Below are 13,211 nucleotides of genomic sequence, written 5' to 3'. Positions count from 1 at the left end.
TACAATTGTAGCGGCATATATCCATAAAATCTTTGAGATAACTCGGAGTTTAGAAATTTGAAACTCTAGTAAAAGAGAACTTCCAAGATGATAAGTTGCATTAGCCAAATCCTAGCTCGTCTCTAATCTTGGAGGAATAAGTTTTTCCCCACTTAACTTACAAGGAAAAGAATATCAAATACTCTCCACATAAACCTCCATTCCATTGTACAATTTACCCTTTTGACTCTTATTTAACAAGGACAAGAACACAGCTCTCATTCCCCTATAATGGCAGATCTATGTAGGGTACAATAAAACATGTAAGTTACAGCAAAACATTCAAAGCCAAACTCTCAATTAACTAGTGAACTGGGATTTTTGTCCATCCATCCTCATGACCATACCAAGCTCCATGAATGAATTTCATCATCTCAATGCTTTCCCTCTGGTCCCATAATGGTTAGGTTGCTGCTGACTTCTTTGTACCTTCTGGGCATTATTTATTTTCTTTTGCTGCTTAATCTCAGAAACATAAGATTCATCATCATCATCAGAAGATTGATCTTGTTGAAGCAAATCATCATCATATCTGGCACTCTCTAATTTAACAAAATTAACATCTCTGCTCCTCCTTTCCCCTCTCAGCATGTCTGCAACTTCCCTCATGTTAGGCCTGTCCTCTGGTGAATTTTGAGCACATCTGGTTGCTACATAAATAGCTCTTTTGAGCTGTGTCTCTTCAAACTTACCCTGAAGTCTAGGATCCACCAATTCACTGTACCTTTCCTTGTGCACCAATGGAGAAGCCCATTCAATTATCGTTCTCTTGACTCCTCCAGGGAGCTTCTCTATTGGTTTCCTTCCACTTATAATTTCAAGAAGCAAAATACCGAAGCTGTAAACATCACAACTCTCAGAGACCTTACCCCACATGGCATATTCTGGTGCAAGATACCCCAGGGTCCCCTTAACTCTTGTAGTAAGATGACTAACCCCATCAGGGATCAGCTTTGCAAATCCAAAATCTGCAACTTGGGCATCATAATTGGAGTCTAACAGTACATTGCTTGCTTTGATATCTCTATGGATTATATGAGGAGTAGCTTCATGGTGCAGATACCTGATATTCAAGAAATACACATATTCATCAATTATACAGTTTTGAGCCGATTTAAACATGGGCTTCTAAATATTTTCCTTTATACTTGGAACTTTTACCAGTAGATCAATGTAAAAATGTGGTAAAAGCAAAACACTCTATTTATTCTACTCCTAGAATACATCAATGCAAAATCCATGAATACAAAATCCTTTTATTATATTAATGCAAAAATGGCCATTCTTTCCTGCTACCCTACTCTTAAAGGTGATTCAATATATTTCATTAAAATTGCAGAGATTCATAAATCGAATTTTTTATGGAAGATTATCACTTACACAAGGCCTTCAGCAGATCCTAGAGCTATGTTCATTCTTCTTTGCCAGTTCAGTTCAACATCGGCTGCAAGCTGGCCGTGAAGATGTGAAAGCAGACTAAGATTTGGCATGTAGTCATAAACTATGAGACGTTCATCCCCACCTGCACAATATCCCCTAAGCCCCAATAGGTTTTTGTGCCTCACTCTACCCAGAATCTCCACCTCTACAGCAAACTCCATCTCTGCTTTCGAGTTCATTGATTTTAGCTTCTTGACTGCAATCTGCACAGCCGAAAATCAGATTCAGTATTGACTACCAAACTAAACTCTTTATTTGAGGTTCATTCTAAGAGCGAGCAAATACCAGTGCCCAAGGGCCAAGTGCTAAAGTAGTAGTAAGCCTAAACTGATAATGTATATGTATATAACATGTTAATGATATCAGATTTTTATAATTCATAATTTGATTTATTTTTTAGATTTCTGAATTACACTGTGTATTAACTTTTGAATCAATGTTTCGGATCACATTCTTTTTTTCAGATCACAGTATCATTCATCATAGTAATATCAGAAAACTAAGACAGACACAAAATATTAAAAAATCTTGTAGGTACACTGGTCAGACTCCAGATTTGAACTGTAAATTGGAGGCAAAAGGACAGGATACAGGGGAATAGGTCCAATGAAATATAGTTTCTGAAAACTAAAGTCAGTCTTCCTTGGGCAAATGGTTTAGATCCGCCATTATCAACCAAATATTAAAAGCTTTAAATTTTAGATTTGTTTCCATGAATTGAGCACCCTGTGAACTGAGAATGCCTTAATTGCTACGGGTTGTAATAAAATAAAAAAATCTAAATTGGGTCATCAAATATACAAAGATCACACCCACTATTACGTAGAAGTTTTTAACATACCTCTATGATCAACAAGCTTAAGCATTAACAGGGCATACGGTCAACTAGAAATTAAATCACTGGTTTCCGCTTTAGAAGTAAAATGATTAAAACCTGATATTTTGACATTGATTTATCAGCTAGTTACCTGAGAGATCTGGACCAGGATGGATCTACAACAAAATTATTGGTGAATTGACAGGATTCAAATAAATTATATATAAGATGAAATCCACTCATGGGTTGTGGGAATGGATTATTTTTAATGGAGGTTTTATATCATTCTATGCAATAAAGGAGGAGGTTGAAACCTTTTCGATGTTCTCTTCCCCTGAGAGTCAAGACTGAGGTGTCTATTTGAAAAATTGACATAATCCTGATCTCATTTATTATAGTGTTGACATCTTGAACTCGTCAAAACTTGATCTTTAATAGACTCATTCAAACTGATGAATAGACCAAAAACCCATTGACAGAACCAGTTTTCATATTCAATATATCAAGAAGTAAAAGCATGATTTAAAAAAAAATCTATAAATCCAATGTAAAATAATTAATCTTTTTAAACAGCAGTATCTGTTCAATCAAATCACCAAATAATTTGATTGTTATAGAAATACTCTGTGTTCTTCAATGTTACGAAGCTTTACAAAGGGAAGAAATACCTCTAAACCATCGTGTGTCCGGCCCCAGTATACACTGCCAAACCCCCCTTCTCCAAGCTTATTTTCCTCGCTAAAATTAGCAGTGGCAATCTGGAGCTCTTTTAGAGTGAAAATCCTCCATGGCTTTACGCTCCCACTGTATCTTCTGCATCAAAACAAAGATCGGATTGTTTTCTTAAGCCACACAGAGAAAACAAAACCACGTTGAAAAACACAGAGTTATGCCATGGTTGAGATATCTTACAAAGACTTGTCACGCGGTCCTCCACAGCAACATTTGAAGAAAGCCATCGATGTAATGTAATCGATAACTGAATTCAAAAATCTGCTGTCCAATCGTTTTGCTTGAAGAGATATCAAATTATAAGAAAATTCCTTTCAAGCTCTAAATTTTCCTTGCAAGATGTTAAGAACAAAGGTGTTTTGCAATTCGATGATATCAGTAAATCTTCATCATATTCATCATCGCTAAGCTTGTTTGCAATTCAAACCAAGATACCGAACGGAGTTGAGATTGAGGTGGATGTTTATTAAAATTGCAGACCGTCCTCGGCCGGCTGATTAAATAAATAATACTTAGCGGGGTGAGAATAATTCGAAGGGCGTATTTCACGGCGGGCGGGATCGCGAGAGTTTGGAAGCATTATGTTGTCCTTACTTCCATCGCCGATGGCATTAAATAAAATATGCCAATAAAAACACGAGTGTGGAAAAAAAATTGAATAGGTAATGGGTTGAACTTATTGAAGGCCAATTGCAAATTAATATTTTTAAGTTATTTTATTATGAGATTTTCTTTTTAAAGCAAAACAAGAAGTTTATGTTTTTGTTTGTAATGTTGAGATTTATATACTTATATCTATTTTCTCACCTATATCTATTTTGAGTTAATTTTGAGTCTCGTTTGAAAGAATGAATTTATATAATTATATTTTGACAAATGAAAAAATCTTGCATAAAATTAGACTCATTTTTTAAGCTTTGACTTACCTTCATTTATATTTAGGCTTATTTTTCAATCTTTGACTTACTTCATTCATATGCATTCTCATGCATTTGACTTTATCTCATCCATTCTTATACACACTTTTATTCACTTTACATTTATTGTGTTTCTCATATTTGAACATCCATTATCTACACTAGAATTACGTCTTCCTTATCTTAGGTAAATCTAAATCCTAAAAATTCAAGAGTGATCTCAAACTCATGGATTTAAGGAGCTCAAAATAAAAAAATATATTTTTTAAAATTTGTTGAATCCTACCCTTATTATTAGTTCTAGCAAAATCGCCTTATGTTTTGTATGATTATTACTAGCTAGTGGCATTTCAAATCATTCAATGCACATTTATTTATAATCTAGTAATCATACATAAAATATTATGTATTAGAGAGATGAATCATTATAGGAAATAGACTTGGGTAAAAGCAAGTTGGGTCCACATATAGGGAAAGTGTTGGGAAAAAAAAATCCTAACAAGAATGCTTTAGTATCAAAGATTCGTGTCTAAAGTCAAAATGAGTACTAGTTACAGTTCAGGATCTCGACCTGATGATACTTGTTTACAAAATGGATACCCATTTCCTAAAAGTATTTAATTTTTAAAAAATGACTACAAGTTCATTTTTTCTTAGGAGAATCAACAAACATCGACGACAAATAGTTGTTAATATGTGGCGACTGATCATGCAACTACTGTACACTCATTAAAAAAAAATATATTGAAAAAACCCTAAAAAGGTCGACTTTGTATTTTGCCCTAAAAACTACATGTTATAAGCAACTGGAATGTAAAAGATATTATAATGGTGTTGCACTAATTTATTGGATAATAAGAAAAGATCAGATGGTTGTGTTCTGTGGATGTAGCCCATCTTGGGTGAACCATGTTAAATCTCTGTGTTATTTGTGTTGTGCATTTTTTCTTCATCTTTTGCGTATTTGAATCTGCATATAAATTTTAATTTGTATTTACTTTTGATATGCCAAAACCCTAACAATTGGTATCAAACCCATGTATTTTTGTAAATCGGCAGGGACTTTTAGATTTGCGTGGGAGAAATGGAAGAAACCAAATTCAAGGTCAAGAAGGTCAACAGCTAAAATTATTAGTTATGGAAAATGCACATGGAGAATTACCTATATCAAAAGGATCTGTTTGAAGGAAAGACAAAGAAACCCTCCACGATGTCAGATGAAGACTGGGAGATTTTAGATAGAAAATCATTGGGGACCATTCGGTTGTGCCTTGCACCATTTATAGGATTCAATATATCAAAAGAAACAATGATTGAAGCCTTGATGCAAGCATTGACTAAATTGTATGAGAAACCTCAGCTTCGAATAAGGTATTTCTTATGAAGCGTTTGTGTAGATGTCTAAAATTAATTAAATTAAATATTTAATTAATTTAAGCCCTTCTACATAGTTAATTTATTTGATTATGTTTTTCTTTATTCCTCTTAAAATTAATTAAATTAAATTTAATTAATTTTATCACTATATTCCAATTATTAATTTGCCAATAAATTAATTATTTCCCTATTCTTCCAAAGTCATCGAAATCATTATTTCTTCTAATTTCCACTTAGTTAATTAATTCCAATTAATTAACCTAACCAAGGTGATTCCTTTAAATCACTTATTTTAATCCTCATCTAGTAGGTAATTAATTCTTCTATAATCACGTTGATCATTATCCCTCAATTTTATATTCCTCAACTCACTCTCTCCTCATGTCGCATCCTCCTAACTTTCCCACTTGCATTCTAATCCCTCACTAACCCACCTAATCACTCCTCTTAATCTTTTGCACATTCCTAATCACCAAGATTAGGAACAAGTCAACCATTTGCCATAAATAAATTTCCTCTCTCACCTTCAAAACCTTAAATGTACTAACTTTGGTCATGTCATTTGAAGGATTTCAAATCTTTTGTATGTCCCCATTCCTTCTCTTCCCTATAAATTTTTAATTACTTTATAGTTTTATCCTTCGCACACATCCCTTATTTTGGAATTTTAAATTCCTCTCTCCTTTCTCTAAGGAATTTTATATTCCTTTTTTCTTGCCCAATGTAATTGGGAATCTCTTCCCCATGTACCTTGTAAGATGTGGAGACAAGAAATGCCTTTATGAAAAATCTCTCAAACCCCACACCAATTCCTCTCAATCCTCTCCCACCTTCTTTCAATCCCCATCCTCCATTTCAAATAAATCTTGGCCCTTCATTTGGATCTCCTAAAATCTATAAATTGAAGTGTCCTCCTCTCATTTCCACATCCATATTTTGTGTAAGTTTATGGTGTCCACTTGAGCTCTCAAATCACATCCATAACACCCTCATTATGCACAAATCACCCCACACTTAGCCAAATAATCTCATCAATATATCCATCCCACATACCTTTGTTGTGTAGTGGAGAGAAATCCACATCCTTTTGAGGGGCCAATCCAATCAAGTGAGGAAGGGGCACATTCTTCACTTCACCAAAGGCTCATTCCAAGGAACAAAAGGAAGTTTTAGGTATAATCGTTCTTTTTATGCATTTGAATGATTCATTTATATTTTTTTAGTTTATGCACTAACCATTATCACACTCAAAACTTTTCTCTTGGTTCATTTTGGCATACCCAGTGAGATCCATGTCCCTAGAATTTAACAAATTTTGGCTTGTTTTTAGCATTTTTCTTGTATGTCTGCGGAATGACGTGTTTGTCTGCACTTCGGCCTCTCCATGTTTGGTTTTAGCATTTGCGCTTTCACAGGTTGGTGTCTCCATTCAAATTCAAAATTTTCCCACTAACTTTGTCTCGTCGGAATTTATTTCAACATCTTTGTAGTCTAGATTGGTGTCTTTATTTTTATATGCTTTCTCTAATTTTAACTGCATAAAATCCAAAAAAAGCCTTATATAAACTAAAAAATCACCAAAAAAATCAGTTAGTTGTTTTTACTTTTCTTGTATTTAGCTAAATATTTTGAATTATAACATTTAAATCTGTTCTTTTAGGCTAATTAGATGATTTTTTTTAGGAATTGTGCTTCAGCTTTGTAGACGTCAATGTCTGTGCTATAGAATGATGTTTCTTCCTGTCTTCTTTTCTCATCCTCTGTACAATTTTGAATTTTTGAATCTTCTGCTTATAGTTTTTGGCAACAAGCCTACTTCGGCATTTATGGAGTTGTCACCATTTGCGCTTGGTACTTCGATGTCTCCACAGAAATAAAAATCCCATGAAGTTTCAAATTTAAATTTTAAATTTTCTTGCATTTCTCTCAGGTTTTCTATGTCTAGGTCGTAAATCAACGTTTGTGCATACCTTAGCATCTACACAGACATTGGCATTTGTGCTTGTCTTTCAGCATCTTCATTGTAAGAAGACACATTCAATTACTAATTTGCAACATTTTCCCATCTGTCCAAAATTTTAATCAGACTACTAACACTTTTTTACAGCACGTTCCTTGAAGATCACCATTTTTCACTAGCTTAGTTTTTTTTTTTTTGTATCATTAGATTAGAAAATCTTTTATTTGGGGTTAAAAGGAACCTTTATTTTTCATGATTGGTGCACTTGTAGACATGTAGGGTGGACCCACTGTTACACCAAGTATCCTCTCCCCTCGCCTTCGTGGACCTTGGGTGAAGAGAAAGGTGATTGACAACGCCTGATTTTTCCTTTTTTTGTAGAGAATTGCCTCTTGGCGGCCTCATCACTCCAAGGGAGTAGTTCGAAATTGGGACACGTTGGGGATATCATTTGTCTCGACAGGATCTCAAGCAGTTTTTTTGAGCCACTATATAAATATACTAGTTAGGAAACTGAAATGTTGAGTAAATTCAATGTATGTGGAGGCCTTCTTTGCACCAATAAGCTCAACTAAAACCTTAAGTGAATTTATTTGAGGATTCGATGTTGGATCGAAACCCCTCAAAACATTACTAGACACCATGTTTTAATAGCCCAAAATCCCTACATTTCATGGTTTAGGGTGTGTGGATCGTACCTCTTAGATACCCCTCATCTACCTATATTCAAGATGAGATAGGAATCCCTCAGTTAAAAGTTCTTTAGATCTTCAGGGTAAGAGAATCTAGTATGCCCGAGAAGTGAGTGTTGTGGTGGGGGAGCCAGTGCTACCAAAATCTCTATTTGTCCACTTGTTTGAGGTATTCTATTGATATGGGGGCCCCATTGAATGGTTTTGACTTCTACCCTAGGTTGTATGTCTTTCACATGTCTTCATTGTGCAAACTAGTAAATTTTATGCTATCATGCTAATCAAGGTCCTCCTCACTTTCACGCTTATTACAAAGCATTACGTTGGCCAAGTGTTTGTCACTATTTGATTTATCTTGCCAAGAGTAGACATAGTCCAACATTTTTCAAATTTGATTCAACATTTGACCAAATTCACTCATGCACCATAAAATCAAGTCGCTCAAGCATCCCAAAAAGTCCATTTACCATCAAGTCAAGAAGAAGAAGCCTGGCTATAAGCAAATCCTCAAGTACCACAGATTTTTGTACATCAACCACAAGCTCTTGTCATAACATTGTACCTTCTTACATCACTTCCATGATTATCTTCATGGTTACAACAATGAGTTTGATGAGGAGCCTTTGAGAACTTGTGCTTTCAATCAAAGATCATAATTATCCCAAAGCATCAATAGGAGTGGTCACATCCCTTTGTCTAACTTATCTGTACCCAAAATCACTTATTGATTCATCTCCCATCCAAGGTAACCTTTATTGCATTCCCTTTCTTCAATCTATCCTTTCTTTCATAATCATTGTCATCTTTCATCTTTAAGGACTTAGCACATCAATCATCAACCTTAATCCAATCAATCAATCAATTAACCTCCCAATCTAAGGTTAGTGCTTTCCAAAAGTCTAACTTAGACCTTTTATCATTAAGAAAATTCACAATTGGCCTTGTGCTTGAGAAAGAATCTATCTCAAGTAAATTTCTTGATTGATCCTCATCATTTGGGTTGATCAAAACCCTAATCCTTTGCCCTATTTTCTTAGGAACGAAGTCTATTGTAAGAAGAAAAGGCTTGATCTAATCTTAATCTAAGGTCTGAGTTTGGCCTAGCTTGGTTGTTACCTTGCTTTATGGCCTACATGCTATCGATGTCCTAATCCAAGGGCTAAGATATCATCTAATCTAGCTCATCCTAATCCAAGGACTATCCAAATCCAATCCAAATCAAATCAAATCCAATTTTTTTGTCCTTTTCATCATTTCCAATTTATTCCAAAGTCCATTGTTCTCATTTTATCATTGAGGTTACCCGTGCATACTCTTGACTCCCTCATAGAAAGCAAAGATGGCTACCGAGGGTAATGACATGCCTGAGACTAGTCACCTCTTTTATCAAGATCCACAACATGAGGAACAACTCGTTGATAAACCTGAGCATTCCCCACATTTACAATCCTTCATGGACGATCCTTACAATCAAGAGATGATGGAAAGATTTTTTAAAACCAATCTTAATGGGGTTGTAGCTCAACTCATTATTCAAGGGGCATGTTTGCCCCTTGATTTTGATTGATCTATCCTTGACAAGCCATTGAAAGGTGACCTCACAGGCTGCACTGTTCACGATGCTCTTCTTCATCCACCACCTGCGACTTCTATACCTGAAATTCTCTACCTTCGACTTCTATCCCAGTAAGTACTTCTAATCCTCCAAGATCATTTGCACCTCTTCATAATTTCAGAAATTACATCAATGCTAGCTTGCCTCCTATCAACACCATCTCTATGTCACACCCCCCGGTGGCTTTGCAACCTCCCATTTCTTCCTATCAATATATTAGTGGTGGTATCCTATCCATATTCAATCAAGTCCTAGGGTCTAACACGGTTCACTACATCCTTGATGTCCACAATTAGCAACTTAACCTCATGAAGGAAATTCAGGCAATGAAAGATCTTATAAAAAATTTAAAGGATGGGACTAATAAGAGACCTTATACTTTCTAAGAAATGTTTCCTTTTCTGTATGATCGTTCTATTTTAGTTTCTTCGTACCCTCTTGGTTTTGAAATGCCTAAGTTTGAAAAGTACAAGGGAAAATGTGACCTGAGGGACCACATTCATGAGTTCTATATCCTTTGTCAAGAGGTCTCCTACAATGATGTCTACCTTAGAAGAATTTCCCCTAAGAGTCCTAGTGGAGAGTCCCTTTCTTATTTTTTCACCCTACCCCATGGCTCCATCAAATCATTCCTGGACCTTGTAGGGAAGTCTGTATCCCATTATGCATACAACATTGAGAATGTTGTTTCCATGGCAACACAAAGTAGAGGCCCAGAGAAATCTTTGCCAAATTCCTCCAAAGATGGTGACATCTCATTAAAATGATTTCATGAGACATACTAGAGTCATACCAAATTGAAATATTTCAACATAACCTGGTACTTAAAATATCTCTTCCCTTGACTTGTCAATGCTTGGACACATTTGAGAAAATCACTAAGAAAGGTCTAGCCTTAGAGTGAGTCCTCTTAGATGAAGGAAAGTTGAAACCTTATCAAAAGTCTAACCAAGGTTCTTCCTCATATAATAACAAGCCCATATACTGGTCCAAAAACAAAAATATTGTCAATGATGGAGTTATCGATGTCATGCATGTTCAAACTGTGACTGTCCCCTCCAAACCTACCACCACCAATAATCCTTTTAACATTAAATATAATCCTGACAACCAATCCCAGTCTCACAACAATGTCTCCATGTAAGGTCGACCTCCTCATTCCAGTAATTAATCCCAGTGTGAGTACACCCTACTCGTTAAGCCCATCGAGGTCATCTTCAAAAAACTTGTCAAGGTTGGTGCTATTATTTTTCCAATGATTCCCCCTTTTGATGCAAATCAATCAAAACCTCAGTGGTATAATGAGAAATAATATTGTGACCTAATCGACAAGGGTGATGTTGAGGTTGCAACCACTAAACCTCGTAATTCAAATGATAAACTTAAAATGTACTAGGATCACTTTTCCCGACATGGTAAGGACAAAGATTCATCATCTCATGAAGTACATTATAATTACACCAATTATGTCTCCATATTTGACTCCTTGGTATGCCATATAGAGCTCGTTGATACCCACATTAATACCATTACAATCCAAGGAGGTGATGACCCTCTTGCTTCTCATAGACCTAGGGTAACCATTCAAGGTGTCCCTCCACCACAATCATCAAGATGACCCTCCCAAGATAAGGTAGTCATTCAAGATGCCTCACCTTCCGCTTCATATCCCCATAATGACTGTAACGTCACTACCCACAGAGGGAGAGTAACCATTCAGGGAGATCCTATTGGATATTGTTGGTCATTGATGCTGCTAGGATATCTTGTTGTCATTGATGTCAACATATTCTTGTGTATTTCTCCTGTGTGTGCAGATTGGGAAGATCTTATGATTCGGTTTGCAGTGTTAATTTGTCGATCACTGTTTTGCAAAGTTCGGTATTTTCTCAGGTATATTCTGGTGTAATCAGAGCTTGTGCTGAGATTTTGGGATATTGTTTAGGATGGTCTTGTGTATCATCACTTCAGATGGATCATGATTTGGTGCTCTGAAAGTTATCTTTCTTTGTGATAGTTGCTGATTGGTTGTGTTCTTAAGCTTTCAAATGTTGACAGATGAAGATTTGATAAGTGGTCTTGGTGAAGCTATTACTGATGATTCTAACATGATTTCTTGTTTTTCCTAGTTATGTCCTATTTTTTTTTGGTGATCCACATTGATCATTGTGTGAGATTTTAGTGGTTTCTATTAACCATTGATGATTTTCATGTTATGCGGTTATCTTGATGTTGTAGCATGTTGCGGTTGATCTTGGCATGATTTCTAGTGGATTTGTGTATTTTGGAATTTGATTTTGGTCCATGCTATGCTATGAAAATAATTATATTGGTCCGGTGGTCAATCTTTGTATCATGTGATGTAATTTTACAATTGAGGGTTGAGGGTTTAGCCAACCTTGTTAGCAAGGTTGATGAATTGTATATATAGGTGATATATTCATGTAATTTAGGTACCGATGTCGTGTTTGCATTATTAGAGAGTGGTTTATGTGCGAACAAGAGATTTATCCTTTGGTGAAGTGTTGCACAGAGATTGGTGTTGCAGAGCAGACACTTGTGCTTAAAGAGAACTGTAATCAGACATTCGGAGATGTTTTTCTTTCAGTTCATTTCTTCCGGATTGTAGTCCAAATCTTATTGTAAGTTAGTGATAATTATCTAAGGGTTGTAGCCTTCTAGGACATTATATTTGAGTAGTAAGCTCCCGACAGTATGCCTGAATGCATGTGCATTCCCTATTGTAATATTTTCACATACTACTGTAGGGTATCATCTTACTGTAGGTAGGTTCCCATCATAGTTTTTCCCTTAACCGGGTTTTCCACGTCAAAATCTTGGTGTTGTGTTTTGTGCTTTCAATTTTCTTATCTTTCTTAATACTTTTGTTTATCAGATCTATTTTTATACTTAAATTTGTTAATCCAATGAAGACTATTTCACCCCTCCCTCTCAGTCTTCCTTCTTGGTTGCTTCTAACAATTGGTATCAGATCTAGATCCTCTAGTAGAAGATTAACTGCTTGAGGAGATCTGGGATGGAAGCTCAAGGTATTATCTTTAAGAAGGACATTCTGAGGTTTGATGGAAGTGTTGGGATCTAAGAACATTGAGAGGGGGGGGGGGTGAATTAGTGTTCTTCCAGAATGAACATTTTTTAACTTTCTAGACCATGCATATATATACCGGTAAACAAATAAGCATATAACAAGAAGCAATTAAACCATCCACATAAAGGAACACCATAACACACAAAATTTATACATGGAAAACCTCAATAAGGAAAAACCATGGTGGGATTTGTGACCTACAATATCAGTTCACTAGCCATCTGAAAAGATATTACATATAATAGGGGCTTGCATTTGTAGGAAGGCACACTGCCTAGAGCATACTGCTCATCACTAAAGAGCCTCACTAACTACAAGCTTTTTGCCAAAGTAAATTACTGAAAATGAACTCAAGAATGCATCTGCTATGCCAAATAGAGTTCTGGTTCTCGTTCTGCTCTGTACCGGTTCATAAACTCTGAACTGCTACCAGTATCTCTTCTCCTCCAAGAATTCTTTCCAATCTATCTACAAATCATTGCATGATATAACATTCACATACAAAATTATCTT

The 13,211-nt window shown here is 35.6% G+C and overlaps 1 protein-coding gene across 1 annotated transcript in view; it reads right to left on the bottom strand.

Annotated features, from left to right (window-relative positions):
* Positions 1–408: 408 nt before the first annotated feature.
* The window catches only part of LOC131030200 (PTI1-like tyrosine-protein kinase At3g15890), a 73,340-nt gene continuing 60,537 nt past the window's right edge, over positions 409–13,211 (bottom strand). Inside the window, exons 2-4 of the mRNA XM_059211478.1 lie at positions 2,965–3,109; positions 1,420–1,682; positions 409–1,102 (exon numbers count right to left, since the gene is read on the bottom strand). Of these exons, the coding sequence (XP_059067461.1) occupies positions 409–1,102; positions 1,420–1,682; positions 2,965–3,109 (1,102 nt within the window). The remainder of the gene's footprint in view (positions 1,103–1,419; positions 1,683–2,964; positions 3,110–13,211) is intronic.

The sequence above is a fragment of the Cryptomeria japonica genome, chromosome 9, assembly GCF_030272615.1.
Source record: "Cryptomeria japonica chromosome 9, Sugi_1.0, whole genome shotgun sequence".
Lineage (NCBI taxonomy): Eukaryota > Viridiplantae > Streptophyta > Pinopsida > Cupressales > Cupressaceae > Cryptomeria > Cryptomeria japonica.
Note: the sequence above shows the minus strand (reverse complement) of the source record. Positions and strands in the feature narration are given on the sequence as shown.